This window comes from Cetorhinus maximus, chromosome 1, assembly GCF_964194155.1.
Source record: "Cetorhinus maximus chromosome 1, sCetMax3.hap1.1, whole genome shotgun sequence".
Taxonomy (NCBI): domain Eukaryota; kingdom Metazoa; phylum Chordata; class Chondrichthyes; order Lamniformes; family Cetorhinidae; genus Cetorhinus; species Cetorhinus maximus.
This window is the reverse complement of record NC_135879.1, coordinates 57,476,939-57,495,892: the sequence shown is the minus strand read 5'-3', so window position 1 is coordinate 57,495,892 and position 18,954 is coordinate 57,476,939. Positions and strand designations below refer to the sequence as shown.

Genomic DNA, 18,954 nt, shown 5'->3' with positions numbered 1-18,954 from the left:
AGTACTGGTCTATCAGAGATGACATCTCATTAGAAGGTGGTGTTCTGCTTGCCGGATTCAAAATAATCATATTAAAATGATGCAGGAATAACTTCTCTAAAGGATAAATGAATGCTACATGGGAATGAAGAAGCAATAGCTCAAAGCCAGATCAGCTGTGTACTGAATTGGCATCTACAAAGACATCAAAAGAATGATTTCTACATACAAGGTTTGCCAAGGTACAGAAATACACAGCAGAAAGAGGGGATGATGGCTACTGAAGTACATCCAGACTATGGCATACTCTGGGAGCCAATTTATTCACACCTAATCAAGAATGGTATCTCACAGTCATAGACTACTACGCAAAATTCCCTTTACCTCCGAAAGGTGAAAGATTTGAGAGTTACAACAATCATCTCAGCTGTACGAGTCATGTTCGCTGAGCAAGCGATTCCAGAAAGAATAATGTGACAATGGAACCCAAATCATTCCAGACAATTTAAGGAATTCGCTGAACAGTGTGGGTTCAACATCATCACATTATCCAAGGGGACATGAGTTTATAGAAAGACACATCCAGACAGTCAAGAGAGCCTTCACAAAATGCCAAGAGACAAAGGTAGACCCAACTTTGCCTTACTGTCCCTCTGATCTACATCTCTCAAGGCTGACGTGAAATTGCCTGTGAAGCTTTTGAATGGAAAAAAGTATAAGACAACTTTGCCAAGCAAGGTACTCTCTCCAAATGACTAGGAGAAAGTAAGTCATACTCACTGATGTACAGGTAGGAGGAGGTCAACACTTCCACAATATTCCAAATCCTTTTGCACAAGCTGTGCATGTACAGGATCCAATCATGAAAACCTGGAACCCAGCAAAAGTTGCTGGTGGAGCCGAGACTCCAAGGTTATACATAATCGAGACTGAAATTGGTAAGCAAATGAGACGGAACAGAATCCATATTCGGCCTATGCTTGAACTGGTGAAGCAGAAAAGATCAACAGCACCAGCAACATCACTAACCAACAAGACATCAACAGCATCACGAACAAGTAGTGGATCAACACTGTCACCAGCAAGTGACACAACATTAGTGACTTCAAACACTACTCCTACAACACCAGGAGCAACGTGCAAAACATCACCTTTGCAGTATGCCAACTCATCACCAAGACCACAATGCCAAATCCACAAGGTGAGGGCAAAACATCATATCACCTAAGTAGTACCGTGAATAATGTTTCTCTGAGGTAAGAAAACAAGCTATAAAAGACCTTTGAAAGGTTTGGTTCATTTCTAAAAGTGGATTGTAAAGTTTCTTTAGAAAAAAAAGTTAATGATAGGAACAGATTTATATTGATGAGGCTTTTTTTTAAAGAAAGAGGGATGTTATATTGTTATATTATTTATAAAGAGCTAGGAATTAATTCTTATGTGAATATATATCCCAGGGTGCCAGGTTCACTGTCACACTGTAGTCATGTGCTGAGTAACAATGTCCATCAGCCACATGGAGAACAAGAAAAAAACTCAGTGAAGCTCCAGCATTTGGAGCCTAAAGTGTGATTATTTCAAACTTATGGGAAACAAAAGACATAAAAACAACATCCAGGGTGACCAACTCTGGGGGGGAAAAAATAAGGGATAGCTCACCGAAGGAGTGAAGAGTGAGGGTGCTAGCAAGAGCAGAGGAGTGGGGGGTGCTGACAAAATAGGAGGACTGGGCGGCGGGTGGGGAACGCGGTGCAAGGTTCTGGTGAGACCACGAGAAGGGCCCAAATCACTTTCCAACTCCATCCAGGGAAGCCGCACCTTGGAAGCAGGACATCAGACAACATTTCTAGACGATCCCAGAAAATCTGGGATCAGTCACCCTGACAACATCCTACCATGGAGGCGATAACATGAATAATATTTTTAGGAAAAGAAAATAAGCTATAAAAGACTCTTAAGGTGTTCAGTTCATTTATAAAGTTGATTGTTAATCTTTAGTTTAGAAAAAAACTTAAGTGTAAGTTATATTTATATAGGGGCATTGCATATTTTTAAAGAGGGCTGATATATTATTTGTAAAAAAGGGTCTAATTATGATGAGAATGTACATCCCTGCGAACCCACTGCAGTAATAACGTATCACCCCACCAGCCACATGGAAAGATGCAACAAATACACCTAATGAAGCTGCAGCATTTTGAGTCTAAAAAGTGTGATTCTTTTGAACTCCAGGGAACGACAAGACGTTAAGAAGCTCGCACGCACTGCGGCCGTTGATTCGAACGCAAGGAGCGGCCCCCACGTAAACAAGAGCGTTACCCAGCATTGGTGTGCTGTTATCAGAGAAACAAACCTCTCTCTGTAAAAATGTCGACCTTCCCTTCCTTTAGCTCCTCCTCTGTCCAGCCCCTACTCCTCTCTGACGCTGCTGCTGTCGGTCACACAGTGAAACCGGAATAGGATTGACGTGGAGCCGGAGTGGAGAGACTCCGGGAGTGGACACACGTGTGGGCACTGGGGAAAGCGAACGGGCGGGAGAAGCAGGGGGGGGGGGGGAGGGGAAGGCTGCTCGCCGTGTGGACGCCGCTCGCGGCCGCTCTACCTGAGAGGCCATGGGGTTGCTCGAGCGCGTCCGGAAGCAGTGGTTCCTGGTGGCCATCGTGCTGGCGATCGCCTTCGCTAAACTAAAGCCTTCTGTGGGAATGCATGGAGGTGAGTTTCAACACCCAGTCAGAAGGAACCTGGCCGTCTCAGCATAACATAACCGGCACAGGACGGCGTGGATAAAACAGATTGAAGGAGTGATTTACTGTCATATGTACGTCTGGAGCTCTTCTGATACCTGGTTGGAGAAGAACCATTGCTTTTGATTTGCTTCCTTGTGCATTCTGTGCACAAGACACAAACCTGGCACATGACACGTTGCTAACTCACTTCCGTGTTTTGCTTACGGCAGTGGTTTATTAGTGTATTAAAACATGAATCTGAGAAAAGATGTATTGTATGTTCAGCCAACATGGCGGTGATTATATTTTTAATTGTGCTGAAAGGGATGCTATGACTAACTTTCTATGTCCTGAGGTAGATGTGGACTATGTTTAAAATCGCTGTCTTTTTGCATTTTTGAGGTACTTTTTAAATGTACTAAACACCCTCCTTATTCTGCACAGTAACCCGTACTAAAGAAATTGTTATTGCATTGATTTTCTAATTCAAGTGCAATGCCAGAATCTGATAATTATAAAACTGATATTAGAATATTAGCTGTCTAATCGACAAATTATTTTATCCATCTGATACGTGAGGAGGATATAACTTTACCTCGCATATTTTCTTTTGGAGTAAAATTATGACCAGAAGGGAACATAAGGTTGATCTTCCCAAGAGTTAGGCAGTCTTGCACCTCGATGTAATTTCAAACAAAATTGCTTTAAAATATTTTCCTTTGTATATTTAAAAGTGTTAACGTGGTAAAATCTGATTAAAACATTTGAAAATGGGTTTATCACAAAATGTAGGCATTTAATCTGTTTCAGTCCACCGTCTGAGTGATATGATTTTAAATTACTGAAATGTATTTTTTAAAAAACAATTTCCTAGTTATATTGTGGTATAGTAATCAGATTTTAATACATTAAAATAAAAATGTCATTTAAAAGCTTTTAAGAACATCAGAATAGAAGCAAGAGTAGAGCATACAATTTCTCAAACCTGTTCTGCCATTGATCTTGAACCTCAACTCCACTCTGTCCCTTGATTCCCTTATAGTCCACATACGAACAAAGAGCAGGAGTAGGCCATTCAGCCCCTCGAGCTTACTCCGCCATTTAATAAGATCATGGCTGACCTGATAGTAACCTGAAATCTGCATCCCACCTATCCCTGATAACCTATCACCCCCTTGCTTACCAAGAACCTATTCACCTCACCTCTGCCTTAAAAATATTCAGAGAATCTGCTTCCACCACCTTTTCAACTCATCACCAAGACCACTGAATGCCAAATCCACAAGATGGAGGCACAACATCATACCATCTAAGGAATACCGTGAATAATGTTTCTCTGAGGAAATAACTCATTCATTTGTAGATGTGGTCGTCACTGGCAAGGCCACCATTTATTGCTCATCCCTAATTGACTTTGAGAAGGTAGTGGTGAGCCATCCTTTTGAACCAGTCGTTCCAGGTTGTGTAGGAACACCCACAGTGTTGCTAGGGAGGGAGTTCCAGGATTTTGACCCAGCAACTGTGAAGGAACACATACATATTTCCAAGTCAGGACGGTGTGCAACACTGAAGGGAACTTGCAGGTGGCAGTGTTCCCACATATCTGCTGCATTGTTCTTTTAGGTGATAGAGGTTGCATGTTTGAAAGGTGCTGTCAAAGGAGCCTTGCTGCAGTGCATCTTGTAGATGGTGTACACTGTTGCCACTGTGTACTGGAGGTGGTTGGGGTGCCAATCTCCTTGGTCTTGGATAGTGTTCAGCTTCTTGAATGTTCCAGCAGCATCTATCCAATTAAGTGGAGAATATTTCATGACACTCTTGACTTGTGCCTTGTTGATGGTGGAGTTAATTAATACTCTGTCCAGTATTATGCGTACTGTTAGAAGACCTCTTATCCTGACTGTACTGATTATACTTCCAGGAATCAAGGTCTTCTGAGCCAAGGTTCTTCCTCACTACAGTCCTTATGTAATCCTTTATTATCAGGCTAACCACTCCCTACCCCCCCGCCCCACCGCCCTCCGTTCCTGTCCTTTGTTCCAGTCTTTGGAAATGTCAAGTACGCTGGAATATTTAGTTCTCTCCTGCCTTGGTCACTATGCAACCATGCCTCTGTAATGGCTATTCAAACAAACCCATTTATCTCTATTTGTGCCATTAATTTTATTTTATAAGAATACTTTGTGCATTCATATACAGTGCCTTTAATTTTAACTTTTACAGTTTTCCTCTGATTTTGACCTTATTCACCCATGTCTTATTACTGTGAAACTGTGTCCCTTCCTGGTGCACTCTGTTTATCTTTACCCAAATCATGACATTGCTCTATGGCCTTGACTTTTCTCTTTAGATTTATAAATTTCTGCTCACCCAAACCCTTCCCCACTCAATCCCAGTTTAGTTGAAAACCCAGTTTTTCAATTCATCAGGGCACTGATCTCAACTGGGTTTAAGTGGAGCCCAGCAAAACAGCTCCCTCTTTCTCCATTATTCGTGTCATATCCCATGCATTCAAGTCTCTTGATTAATCCTATGCCAGTTTGTTGGTGCCTCAATAATTAATCCAGAGATAGTCTTTGTGGTTCTGCTAATCAATTTGGACTTTACTTTCTGAAACTCCCTCAGCAGGACCACATTCTTAGTTCTATCTGCATCATTGATTCCTGGATGATGCATGAGAACTGGATGCTCCCCCTGTCACTCCAAATTCTTCTCAGACCTGTGGGAAGATGTCTTTAACCCTTTATTGGGTTTAAAGATTATTGAGTCACTCATTTATTTGCTGCTTTTGGAACCTTGTGTTCAAATAAGCCACTGCATTTATCTCTGTAACAGTGACTGAATTTCAATAAATAGTGGTGGTCTTGACAACTGTAACAAATCCTATATGTAAGCTAGCTTGTTCACTTTTGAAAACGTGGTGGTCCAAGCTTTGTTTTTAATTGCTTTTTGAGAAAGTAGCAGGCCTCATGAAAATGCAACCATTTTAGTTGATGAGACAAGTAAATTTGTTGCTAGAAAATATGATGAAGCATTTACAGAAATTCAGATCAATTAATGCACTTCTATTTTATTGCACATTTCAATTAATGCTTAAAAGTTTGATAAAATTAGTATTCAACTTTAGTTGAATATGAGACAAACTGGAGAGCAGATAATATATTGCTAAAGGTAATAAACTAACCTAACTGAAATTCGTATGCTTCTACATAACTCAAAGATTTCTAATGTTTTGGGATAGAAATAAACATTTTTATTAGAATCATTTCAATGTTTATTTTAACAATTCATACAGGGAATAGATACTATGTATGCATTCTTCCACTGCAGTATAATGTGAGAAAAAATAGTGTCATAACCCTGATTTTTTTTTGAAAGGTTGTGAAATGTTTTGATTTAAATCTAAATCTGCCCATTGTTTACGTGCCCATTTAACACTTCAAATATGGGTACTTTTACAATTAAACTTTTATTTTTGTAATTAATACATAATAAAAAGCCAGCGGAATCACTTGCCATTTAGAAAATAGTTAATTCTTTTAACAGATTTTTTAAAGATTCATGTTTATCTACCTATGCCACTGACTAATGCAAAACAAAATCTGTACAATGGCTATTTTGGGGAAAATTGAAGAATGAGATGTTTTATAATTAAAATTATTTTGTGTTTTTTTTAATATATAGGACCATTGAGGCCAGAGATTACTATAACTTATGTTGCTGTTTCAACTATATTTTTAAACAGTGGACTCTCATTAAAGACTGAGGTAGGCTTTTTAAGATTCAAAACTAACACATCAAAACCTAGGCTTGTAGAACATTGGCAAACAACCAAAACCTTGATGATGAGAAATTCTAACAATACCTACTGTCTAACCTGTGTTTCATTTTCAATGATTTGTATCTTGTATAAACCCTGAATTATGTTCATAGCTATTATATGCAGCAGTTAGTTGCATCCACTTATTAGAATGTGGAGTCTGTGCAAAACTCTTATCTAGTGTACTTGCTTGCATTTTAAGATATTAATTTGGGAAATGTTTTTGTCTTTTTCAAAGTAGGAAGCCTACATAATAAATACTAAAATCATTTTTTTGGGTACAGCACATTTCCAAAGATCTATTGCAGTACTTGTGAATTTGTCCACTTTGGCAGGAAGAATAGAAAAGCATATTATTTGAATGGAGAGAGATTGCAGAACTCTATGGTGCAGAAGGATCTGGGTGTCCTGTACGTGAATCACAAAAAGTTAGTATGCAGGTGCAGCAAGTGATTAGGAAGGCAAATGGAATGTTGGCTTTTTTTGCAAGGGGAATCGTGTATATAAGTAGGAAATGTACAGCTGTACAGAGTTTTAATTAGACTACATCCTGGTAGTACTATATACTGTTTTGGTCTCCTTACTTAAGAAGGGATGTAATTGCTTTAGAAGGTACACCTTACTGATTCCTGGGATGAAGGGCTTATCTTAAAAGGAAAGGTTGAGCAGATTGGCCCTATACCCATTGGGTTTAGAAGAATGAGAGGTGATCTTGTTAAAACATGCAAGATGCTCAGGGTACTTGACAGGGCGGATGCTGAAAAGATGTTTCCTCTTGTGGTAGAGTCTAGAACTAGGGGACACAATTCAAAAATTAGGAGTCTCCCATTTAAGATGGTGATGAGAAGAAATTTTTTTCTGAGGGTTGTTAGTCTGCGGAAATTTTCCACAGAGAGCAGTGGGGGCTGTGTCATTGAATATATCCAAGGCTGAGTTAGATAAATTTTGTTTGATAAGGGAATCAAAGGTTATGGGGGGATAGAAAAGAGGAGTTGGCTACAATCAGATCAGCCATGATCTTATCGAATAACAGAGCAGGCTCAAGGGGCTGCATGGCTACCTCCTGCTCCTAAGTCTTATGTTCTTGTATTGCAGTACTGTAATTATCTTCTCAAATTTCTTTTCTTTTTGAGGATGATTGTTGAGGTTTCTTCAAGATGTTTGCCTTGGCTAAATGATAGCACACTTGACTCTCAGTTAGAAGGTCATGGACATAAGCCCCATACCAGAAACTTCAGCAGATAATCTAGGCTGACAATTCAGTGCAATACTGAAATAATGGCGTACCATTAGAGGTGCTGTCTTTTTAATGACATATTGAACTGAGGCCACATTTGCACTCTTGAGTAGATATAAAAGACCTTGTGCAACAATTCGAAGAAGAATAAGGGTGTGGCAACATTTATCCCTCAACCAACACCACTGAATTATATAGGAAGTGTTGTTTGTGGGTCCTTGCTGTGTGCAACTTAGCTTCAAAGTTTGTATTACAACTGTGAGTACACTTCAAAAATACTTCATTGATTGTGAAGTCCACAAGTGTGTGAATGGAATTGGCCACCACTTCCATGCTGGAAATGATGGGCTCCAAGCTCTGGGCAAAGAGACCTGTGCCAAGTTGATGCTGGATTCCTCCATGTTCTTTGACATTGACCTTAAGTTTTCTGACAGGCCTCCAAATACACTGAGCATTTCCTTGTGCACACCAATCAGTACTCTGCTCTACGTTGCCCCATCAAAATGCTCATCTGAATCCTCTGCGGCAGAATCTGTGTGTGGCCTCACCCCCTGGCGAACTGGCACCTGTGCTGCCTTGCCCCTTGCCCTGGTTGCAGCCTACTAATGGCCAGTGTGTCATCATGCACAGATTCACCACTAACCTGTTCTCTAAGATACGCACAACATCAGCATCTGAACTGGTGGCTGAGTGTGTGAAATCAAGTGATGATATGTCTTCTCATCGCTCTCTTGATGTTCCTCCCACACCTGGCCAAGTTACGCTTCTTGAATATGTCAAGGGAAAAGGAAGGACACGATGGTAAGATTGCTTACACTATCTGCAGTTTGTAAATCTGAAGAGAGTGTGGGATGTGAGAAGGGAGGGAGGAGGCCTTAACTTCCAAGCTCCAGGGAAGTGTATCTGGGCCTCCCCACCGCCACCCCAGCCCTGCAAGTTCCCCAGTATGGTTTGCTTGGCAATTGCATGGTAAGTGCAAACTTCCAAATGGAAATTACCCTGCACTGGGAACCATCCGAAAATACAATTTAAATAGCAAGCTTTGGATGGTTCTGACTGTCTTACATCAATAGTTACCCAGAAAAAGTTAGAAGAATTAGAATCACTTCTAGCTTCTGGCTAACTATTGTACAGACACATACTGAGCCCCACCGAACCCCCAGGGGACTCCCCCACCCCCACCCCAGGCCTGGGCTGCGTCCCATCCCCGAGTGGCAGACTGCGGACTTCTCCTCCCTCTGACCATCTGCCCCTTCCCACCCCCACTGACTGTCTTCCCCCATCTCCTGACTGCTTGGACCCCTTCCCCCCTAAAAATTTTAACCATCAAACCGCTTACCTGACAAACCTATCTTCTCCCTGGCTGGACCTTTAAACCTACCTGATTTATGGCAGCTGGTGCTATGAAAAAAGAGGTGTGGCCTCCTTGTGCTTGACTGAAGGCCTCAGCAGCGTGTTGTCCTGCACATTTCTTGCCCGGCTTGAGTCAGAAGGTCAGGCGAGACAGGATCAAAAAGATTACAAAGTAAAAATGTAGGAGCGGAATGGTAACCTGACTCTCATTGCCGCTTCGCAGAAGTTCAGGCCCGGGATTAGGTATGATAATACAGCCATCTTTGGTTTCAACCTCGCTGCTGGTCACAACTACAGTAATGGCTGTCCCAATAATGGCCAGCATTGTATCCTCCATGCGGGCTAGCATGCCAGTTCACCTCCAGTTGCCTCTTACTGCCACCGGTTGTGCATCACCTTGTCCTGCAAGAGGGACAAATGTGTCAGCGAGAGTCATGCAATTTGTTTGACTGATGTGGCTGTTGTGTTTGAATAGCTGGCAGTGTGTGCAAGTCTGTGAGATGTGGGTGTGAAGCTTGCAACAATGCTAACTGTGAAGGTGAGGTGAAACATAGGAATGTTAGGTATGAGCCCTGATGAATATTGTTGGGAGGTAAATGTTGGAGTTGTGCTGATTTGCACAGTCGCTGAGGCTACCGTTGCATTTGTCAAGGTATGGCTTTTGAAGATGCATTTACCAACCTTGACCGCTCCTATGAGGTCATTGAGCTTGTTGAAGCTGTACGTGTATGTCCTGAGGGCTCAACAGCTGACATTGACCTGTTTGCTCCTACTGCTTTTTTTTGTCTGTGTGTCTGGAGGGCCTCCTTCCTCACCCACCCCAACCTCCCTGCGGATGCAGGGCATCGTTCTCTCCTCCTTTCCACCTTCTCCTCCAAGCCTACTCGTGGAGCATTTGAAAACCTTTGAGCCTACTTTCTTCCCTGTTGTACTCTCTTTTCCCAGGGTCATATACTCTTCAACTACGGCTCCCAGCACTTGCACCAGCCAGAATGGACCTCCCCTTTAGGAGGTGCATTTAGGTTAAGCAGTGCAGGCTAGCTTGAACTGGTGCTAGCCACTCAAGACATTGGCCCTTTGCTGATGCACCTGATTTTTTGGGAGGCCTATTTATTGAGCCCCTGCTGACTCCAATTCTTTATGGATAGCTTTCAAACATGCACTGTTTAATTTCTTATTTTATTTAGCACTTTGCCTTTTTAGAAATTTAAAGCCAACTTAGATTTGATCAGTTACTCCTCTTTAAATATCCTTGAAAGCAGTTAGAGATATACAAAAGCAAAATACTGTAGATGCTGGAAATCTGAAATTAAAATAGAAAATGCTGGAAATAGTCAGCAGGTCAGGGAGCATCTGTGGAGAGAGAAACAGTTAACGTTTCAGGTGAGTGACCTCATCAGAAATGTTTTGGCATCCTTTCTGAAGAAAGGTTATTGATCAGAGAGATTAACTGTTTCTCTTAGCATAGTTGCTACCTGATTCGCTGAGTATTTCTAGCATTTTCTGTTTATATTTTATATATTACTTCATGCATTTGAATAAGTGTGGACAACATTCAAAAATGACTCTTTTACTTATAAATATGCAAAACTTAAAACAATCAAAGTGCTTTTTTTCAGAGTATCTTTGTTTCTCTCTCAAATTTTACGAACATACATATGAATGTACAAATTAGGAGCAGGTGTAGTCTGTTTGGCCCTTTGAGCCTGCTCCACCATTTGATAAGATCAGGGCTGATCTGCTTGTGGTCTCAACTCTACTTTCCTGTCTGCCCCTTTGACTCCTTTGTCAATCAACAATCTATCTAACTCAGCTTATCTAACGGTTTATATATTCGACAACTCTGCCTCCACTGCTCTCTGGGGAACAGAATTCCACAGACTAACGATCTTCTGAGAGAAAAAAATTCTCCTCATTTCCATCTTAAATGGGAGACCCCTTATTTTTAAACTGTATCCCCTGGTTTTAGACTCTCCCACAAGGGGAAACATCCATTCATCATCCACCCTGTCAAGTCCCCTTAGGATCTTATGTTTCAAGATCACTTCTCATTCACTAATGTCCTTTAGGGAAGGAAATCTGCTATCCTTACCTGGTCTCACCTACATGTGATTCCAGACGCACAGCAATCTGGTTGACTCTTAATGCTTTCTGAAATGGCCTAGCAAGCCACTCAGATGTATCATACCACTACAAAGCCTCAGAAAAGGAATGAAATTGGATGGACCACCCGGTATCGACCTAGGCACTGGAAATGACAATGGCAAACTCAGCCCTGTCGATCCTGCAAAGCCTTCCTTACTAACATCTGGGGACTAGTCTCAAAATTGGAAGAAATGTCTCACAGACTAGTCAAGCAGCAGCCTGACATAGTCATCCTCACGGAATCATACCTTACAGATAATGTCCCAGACTCCACCATCACCATCCCTGGGTATGGCCTGCCCGACTGGCAGGACAGACCAAGCAGAGGTGGTGGCACGGTGATATACATTCGGGAAGGAGTTGCCCTGGGAGTCCTCAACATCGACTCCGGGCCCCATGAATTCTCGTGGCATCAGGTCAAACATGGGCAAGGAAACCTTCTGCTGATTACCATGTACTGTCACCCCTCAGCTGATGAATCAGTGCTCCTCCATGTTGAACACCACTTGAAGGAAGCACTGAGAGTGGCAAGGGCGCAGAATGTACTCTGGGTGGGGGACTTCAATGTCCATCATCAAGAGTGGCTTGACAGCACCAATACTGACTGAGCTAGATTGGGTCTGTGGCAGCTGGTGAGGGAACCAACAAGAGGGAAAAACATACGTGACCTCATCCTCATCAACCTGACTGCCGCAGATGCATCTGTTCATGACAGTTTCGGTAGGAGTGACCATTGCACAGTTATGGAGACGAAATCTCACCTTAACATTGAGGATACCCCCCATCGTGTTGCATGGCACTACCACCGTGCTAAATGGGATAGATTTCGAACAGATCTAGCAGCTCAAGACTGGGCATCCTTGAGGCGCTGTGGGCCATCAGCAGCTGTAGAATTGTACACGAACACAATCTGTAACCTCATGGCCCGGCATATCCCTCACTCTACTATTACCATCAAGCCAGGGGATCAACCCTGGCTCAATGAAGAGTGCAGGAGGGCATGCCAAGAGCAGCAGTAGGCATACCTAAAAAAATGGTGTCAACCTGGTGAAGCTACAACACAGGTCTAGTGTGCCAGACAGCATAAGCAACAAGTGATAGACAGAGCCAAGCGATCCCACAACCAATGGATCAGCTCTAAGCTCTGCAGTCCTGCCACATCCCGCTGTGAGTGGCGATGGACAATTAAACAACTCACTGGAGGAGGAGGCTCCACAAATACCCCCACTTTCAATGATGGGGGCAGCCCAGCACATCAGTGCAAAAGGTAAGGCTGAAGCATTTGCAACAATCTCCAGCCAGAAGTGCCGAGTGGATGATTCATCTCGGCCTCCTCCAGAGGCCCCCAACATCACAGATGCCAGCCTTCAGCCAATTCAATTCACTTCACTTCACGTGATATCAAGAAACAACTGAAGGCACTGGATGCTGCAAAGGCTATGGGCCCTGACAATATCCTGGCAATAGTACTGAAGACTTGTGCTCCAGAACTTGCCGTGCTCCTAGCCAAGCTGTTCCAGTACAGCTACAACACTGGCATCTACCTGGCAATGTGGAAAATTGCCCAGATATGTCCTGTATACAAAAAACAGGACAAATCCAACTCAGCTAATTGCCGCCTCATTAGTCTACTCTCGATCACCAGTAAAGTAATGGAAGGGGTCATCAACAGTGCTATCAAGCGGCACCTGCTTAGCAATAACTTGCTCACTTAAGCCCAGTTTGGGTTCCGCCAGGGCCACTCAGCTCCTGACCTCATTACACCCTTGGTTCAAACATGAACAAAAGAGCTGACCTCCTGAGGTGAGAGTGACGGCCCCTGACATCAAGGCTGCATTTGACTGAGTGTGGCATCAAGGAGCCCTAGCAAAACTAGAGTCAATGGGAATCGAGGGAAAACTCTGCTGGTTGGAGTCATGCCTAGCACGAAGAAAGATGGTTGTGGTTGTTGGAGGTCAGTTATCTCAGCTGCAGGATATCACTAAAGGAGTTCCTCAGGCTAGTGTCCTCGGTCCAACTGTCTTCAGCTGCTTGATCAGTGACCTTGCTTCCATCATAAGGCCAGAAGTGGGGATGTTCGCTGATGATTGCACAATGTTTAGCACCATTGGCAACTCCTCAGATACTGAAGCAGTCCATGTCCAAATGCAGCAAGACTGGATAATATCCAGGCTTGGGCTGACAAGTGGCAAGTAACATTCGCACCACACAAGTGCCAGGCAATAGCCATCTCCAACAAGAGAGAATCTAACCATCACCCTTTGAAGTTCAATGGCATTACCATCACTGAATCCCTTGCTGTACCTGCATACTGTAGGGGTTCCCCTTTTCCCTCAGATATCCTCCCCACACAAGTTTGTGACACCAGATTCACAAGTGTATGGCTGAAACAGAATGACCAGCGAGACAAGTTTCTTCTGATAATTCACAATTGCTTTATTGATTCACCCACAGTACAAAACCCCAAAATTTAAAGCAACCCATTTCCAGTACCCAACACAAAGTCACCACGACTCGTGCTTAAACATACAAAAATGCTAACTCCACACACAGCCCCTGCGACTCATTTTAAGTTAACTAAAACATAGGCAAAGCACCACGTCTTGTCCTGAAACCTTAGCAAAAAAACCCCTCAGACCAACATCACCAAGATATAGGTGAAACAAGTTACAAGGTACCAGCAAGAAACACCAGGTTTTCACCCCAAACCCTTCACAAAACCCTCAGATCAATATCACTATGATTTGTCTGAAACTTACAATCCCCAATGGGGCTGGCCTGTCCGGTGTTGACTGTAGTCCTGAATCAAGGTGACCAAACTCAACCCTTCTTCCGACTGCAGCCCAAAACCTTCAGGCCAATATCACCACAGTATGGCTGAAAACACTTACAATCCCCACAATGGCTGGTCTGTCCAGTGTTGAATATAGGCCTGAATCAAGGTGACCGGCCCTAACCCTCCCTCCAACAGATCTGCTCTTCTTTTATAGTAATTTAATTCGGTTATGTCAAAATATATTTCCTGTTGTTCCAATGTTGATTTAGTTGATTCCACGCTAAGTCCAGACAAATGCCAGCAGCTCCTGCTGGTTTAAACAAAACGGAGTTTACCATGGAAGATGTATCCAGACGAATGTTATCAGTTCTCATTGTAAGAGCAATTCTCCTGTTGCTTTTGATGGCACAGTAACAGCACCTGGCTCCAAAGTTAATGTGGGTTTGAATGACCCTATTCCAGTCCTATTGTCTGTGGTGTAGACCTTAGTTGCATAATTCCTTGCATGTATTGTATTGATGATATGCTGTCTGTGCCATTGTATTGGGCAATCAGACTTCTTGATTGCATTAGTAAATGGCAGGTAATGGCATTTCCTGGTTACCATTGTTCCCTGATAGCAGTCAGTCCATGTCCAAGCCCTTCTAATGAGTCACTGTTTTTTCACTAAATGTCTGAATTAACCCCTTGCTGCCCAGCCCTGTACTGCTGATTGCAGCTCATCTTCTTGTAATTTATAGTTCTAATCATGAGGTCAAACCACGTCTGTGGGTTTTGAAATTAGGTTCCATAAATTTCCCAGTTGGAGGGGATTCTAATCTTACAATCCTAACTTCTTGTAATTCATGAACCAGGACACCCGGATCCTTCTGCACCACAGAGTTCTGCAATCTCACTCCATTTAAATGATATGCTGCCTCTCTGTTCTTCCTACCAAAGTGGACAAGTTCACATTTTCCATTTTTATACTCCATCTGCCAAGTTTTTGCCCACTCACTTAACCTATCTATATCCTTTTGCAGACTCCTTATGTCCTCTTCACAACGTACTCTCCTACCTATATTTGTGTCATCAGCAAATTTAGCAACTGTACATTTGGTCCCTTCACCCAAGTCATTGTTATAAATTGTAAATAGTTGAAACCCCAGCACTGATCTCTGTGGCATTCCATTAGTTACATCTTGCCAATTCTCAAATTGGCAATTCTCAATTCCCTACTCTCTGCTTCCTGTTAACTAATCAACCCTCTACCCATGCTAATGTGTTACCCTCTATACCATAAGCTCTTGTTTCGCGTAAGAACCTTTAAGTTGGCACCTTATCAAATGCCTTTTGGGAACATGCATAGGTTCCATTTTATCCAAGTTACTTGTTACTTCCTCAATGAACTTTAATAAATTAGTCAAACATGATTTCCCTTTCAGAAAACCATGTTGACTCTGCCTGATTGCATTAAGATTTTCTAAGTAGCCTGCTATAACCTCCATAATAATGGATTCTATAGATTCTATTCTGTAGGGAATCGGTGAAATTTGCAACATTGATATTGAGTTAAGCTTGGAACAATATCCTGATTGTAGCTAGCAGTTTATTTTTAACTCTTTATATCCAGTAACGTCCACTGACTTAACCTATCTATATCCTTTTGCAGACTCCTTATGTTCTCTTCACAACTTATCTCCTACCTATCATCAGCAAATTTAGCAAGATGTAACTGGTGAACTATAGGCACCTCCAAGACAAAGCAAAGGCAAATACTTAATTTTTGGAACTTGAGATTACCTTTACATTCTATTACACAATGGTGATGAGCATTCCTGTTTGATATTCTGATATCTGCTTTGAAAGTGTACAGATATATCTCTATGTAATCAGCATTTTTGCATCCCGTGCACATATTTGTGTATATGTTGCTAGGGCAAAAAATTGATGACCACCTCACTAACCACTATCTGTTAAGTTAGATTTGTTGATTTGCATTTCATTAATGGGATATTTGAGTCAATCAAAAATCAGTCAGCAGATAATGTAGGAAATATGAAGAATCAAGAACCCAAAGAAGTGAATTGAATCAAACACCACAAAACCGACCAATCAAATGATTTGGACAATTTTTTTTCAAGCCCTTGGAACGGTTATGAGGTTCCCTCACATGACTGGATACAAATGTATGATAATGAAAGCCATACTGTAATTCTGGAGTCAAAAAACGTTAAACCTGCATGTCATTCTTGTAAGATATACTTCAAATGAATTGCTTTCACAAAGCACATTCCCCTCAGAATATTGAATTATGCTCTGTTTTCAGAACTTTGATTATTCAACTGGGCTTGGAAATTAATCAAGAGAAGGAACTTGCATTTATATAGTGCCTTGCATACCCTCAAAACCTCCCGAACACTCATAACTAGCAATTTACTTTGAAGTGTGATCACTGTTAATTAGGAAAATGTCAGATTGGAGAAAATGGTTTGCAGAAAGGATCACTGCCTAACTCAATTTGATTATTTTCAATAACTGCAAATTTTGGGATGAAATAATGTATTATGAAACTGACAACATCAGTCACTAAAGATTGGAATAAACAAATGGTTACATTTTAAGTGGTTTATAACCTCTTTATCCTAGATTAATTTGAATCATATCTTAGATTCCTCTTAGATCTCTCTTTAGGAGACGAACCCCCTAAACTCATATCTTATGGGAGTGTCTATCCTTTCCTCAAATCTTGGGTAGGCTCTTGGTAATTTGCCTGGGAAAATGAATGCGTCTGATAATTATTTTACCTGCTAGGCCTATCTTGGATTTCCATTAGATTTCACTCTGTCTTTTGAAAGCAATGGATTGTAACGTGAGATGGAGTTTTAAACTCATAATTTATTTTACAAAAAATGTATTACATAAGTAATCATAATATAGTCACATATATTTCTCTGACTCTATTTTAACCTGGGACTGAGTGGGAAACTCCCATGGTTTTCCCACCAGCTGAAAGCAAGTTGGCATCTGTTGGGAAGGATGAACAGGCCCAACAGGTAAACCTGATTCCACAAAAAATATTGTGGCCTCGTTCATCTACCTTGAGCCTCCCCCTGCAAGATCTGTCACAAACCCCTCATTTCATTTCTGTTGACGGGAGCTTGCTGTGTGCTTTATGGCATTCATGTGACACTTAATGAGTGACTTCACTCAGTGGAAAACATACTTAGCACTTGGCAATGTTTTTCAGATTGTGATAAGGTGCTATGAAAATGATGGTTGGTTCTTTCTAATTGTTATAGTAATAAAGCATCGTTTTTACTATTAAATTTAAAATGAAAAAAAACTGATACTTATTTAAAACAGATCAGTGTACATCACACCGTTCTTGTTCATGTTTCCATAGTGATATAGCTCAATACTTTTCCTCCCCCTTTTAAAGTGTAATGAAAGAAAGAACTTGTATTTATATAACACCTTTAACATCCTGAGGATATCCAAAGTCCTTCAAAACAATTAAGTACTTTTGAAATGTAGTTACTGTTCTAATATAGGGAAGTGCAGCAACAAATCTGTGCACAGCGAGGTCTAACAAAGAGCAATGAGATGAGAAACTATTTTAATATTTATCCCTAAACCAAAATTACTAACCTGGATACTGAAAAAACTCCCCTTTTCCTCCTCAAACTGCCATGGGATCTTTTACTTTCATCTGAAAGGGAGATGGGGCCTCCTTTTAATGTCTCATTTGAAAACCAGCACTTTGGAGGATCAGCCCCACTAGCTAGCTTATGCCCTAGGCTGCTTCATGAATGACCTCCCTCACCATACGGTTAGATGTGGGAATGTGTGCTGATGATTGCACCATGTTCAGCTCCATTTGCAATTGCTCAGATAATGAATCTCTGTGCCCGTATGCAGCAAGACTTGGACAACGTTCAGGCTTGAGCTGATAAGTGACAAGTAACATTTATGCTACACAAGTGCAAGGCAATGACCATCTCCAACAAGAGAGAGTCAAACCATCCCCCCCATGACATTCAAAAGGCATTGTCATTGCTGACTCCCCAACCATCATTATCCTGGGGATTACCATTACCCAGCTTAGCTGGATCAGCCAAGAACAGGTCCGAACCTGGGAATTCTGTGGAGCGTAACTCATCTCCTGGGTCCCCAGAGCCTGTTCACCATCTACAAGGTACATGACACGAGTGTGAATACTCCCCATTTCCATAGATGCCTGTAGCTCCAACAATACTCAAGGAGCTTGCTTGAACTGCACCCCATCCACCACTTTAAACATTCACTCCCACCACCACCAGCTCACAGTGGCAGCAGTGTGTACCATCGCCAAGATGAACAGCAGCAGCTTGTCAAGACACATTCGACAGCACCATCCAAACCTGCGACCTGTACCACCTAGCAGAACAAGGGCAGCAGGTGCATTGGAAAACCACCTGCTACAAGTCCCCCCCACTCCACCACCACCAGCAACCCACCCCCACCCGCCCAAGTCACATGCGATCCTGACTTGTAAATTCACAGCGTCACTTTCACTAAGTCAAAATCCTAGAACTTCCTCCCTCTACAGCACTTTGGTCTACTTACACCACAAGGACTGCAATGTTTCAAGAAGGCAGCTCACTACCACCTTCTCAAGGGCAATTAGGGATTGGCAATCAATGTTAGCTTTGCTGCAATGCCCACAGCTGCCCATGAACAAATAAAAAAAATGTTTAAGTTTCTGACGTGCCTTAAACCCATAGCCTTTGACTCAAGAGGTGAGAGTGCTACCGATAAGCCAAGGCTGAGTTATCGTTTGTGCTATTACATTTTTCTGGATATAAAGTGGTTAGAAATGTGAAGAAATCCAATGTTGCACTGTTAAATGACCAACAGAGCAGTATTATGCTGTTTTATATTTAATAGAATAGGTTGG

At 42.0% G+C, this 18,954-nt stretch overlaps 1 protein-coding gene across 6 annotated transcripts in view; it reads left to right on the top strand.

Moving 5' to 3' along the window:
• The first annotated feature begins 2,310 nt into the window (after positions 1–2,310).
• Positions 2,311–18,954, top strand: part of slc10a7 (solute carrier family 10 member 7) — a 338,969-nt gene continuing 322,325 nt past the window's right edge. For 4 of the 6 annotated variants that reach the window (XR_013576471.1, XR_013576474.1, XR_013576476.1 and 1 more), the window contains exons 1-2: positions 2,313–2,691; positions 6,390–6,472. Coding sequence is in view for 2 of the 6 variants with exons in the window: in XM_078541115.1 (XP_078397241.1) it covers positions 2,592–2,691; positions 6,390–6,472 (183 nt within the window). In the remaining 4 variants the exon portion in view is untranslated. Of the gene's footprint in view, positions 2,692–6,389; positions 6,473–18,954 lie in introns of all 6 variants that reach the window. The other 2 variants (XR_013576473.1, XM_078541098.1) reach the window with 2 other exon arrangements.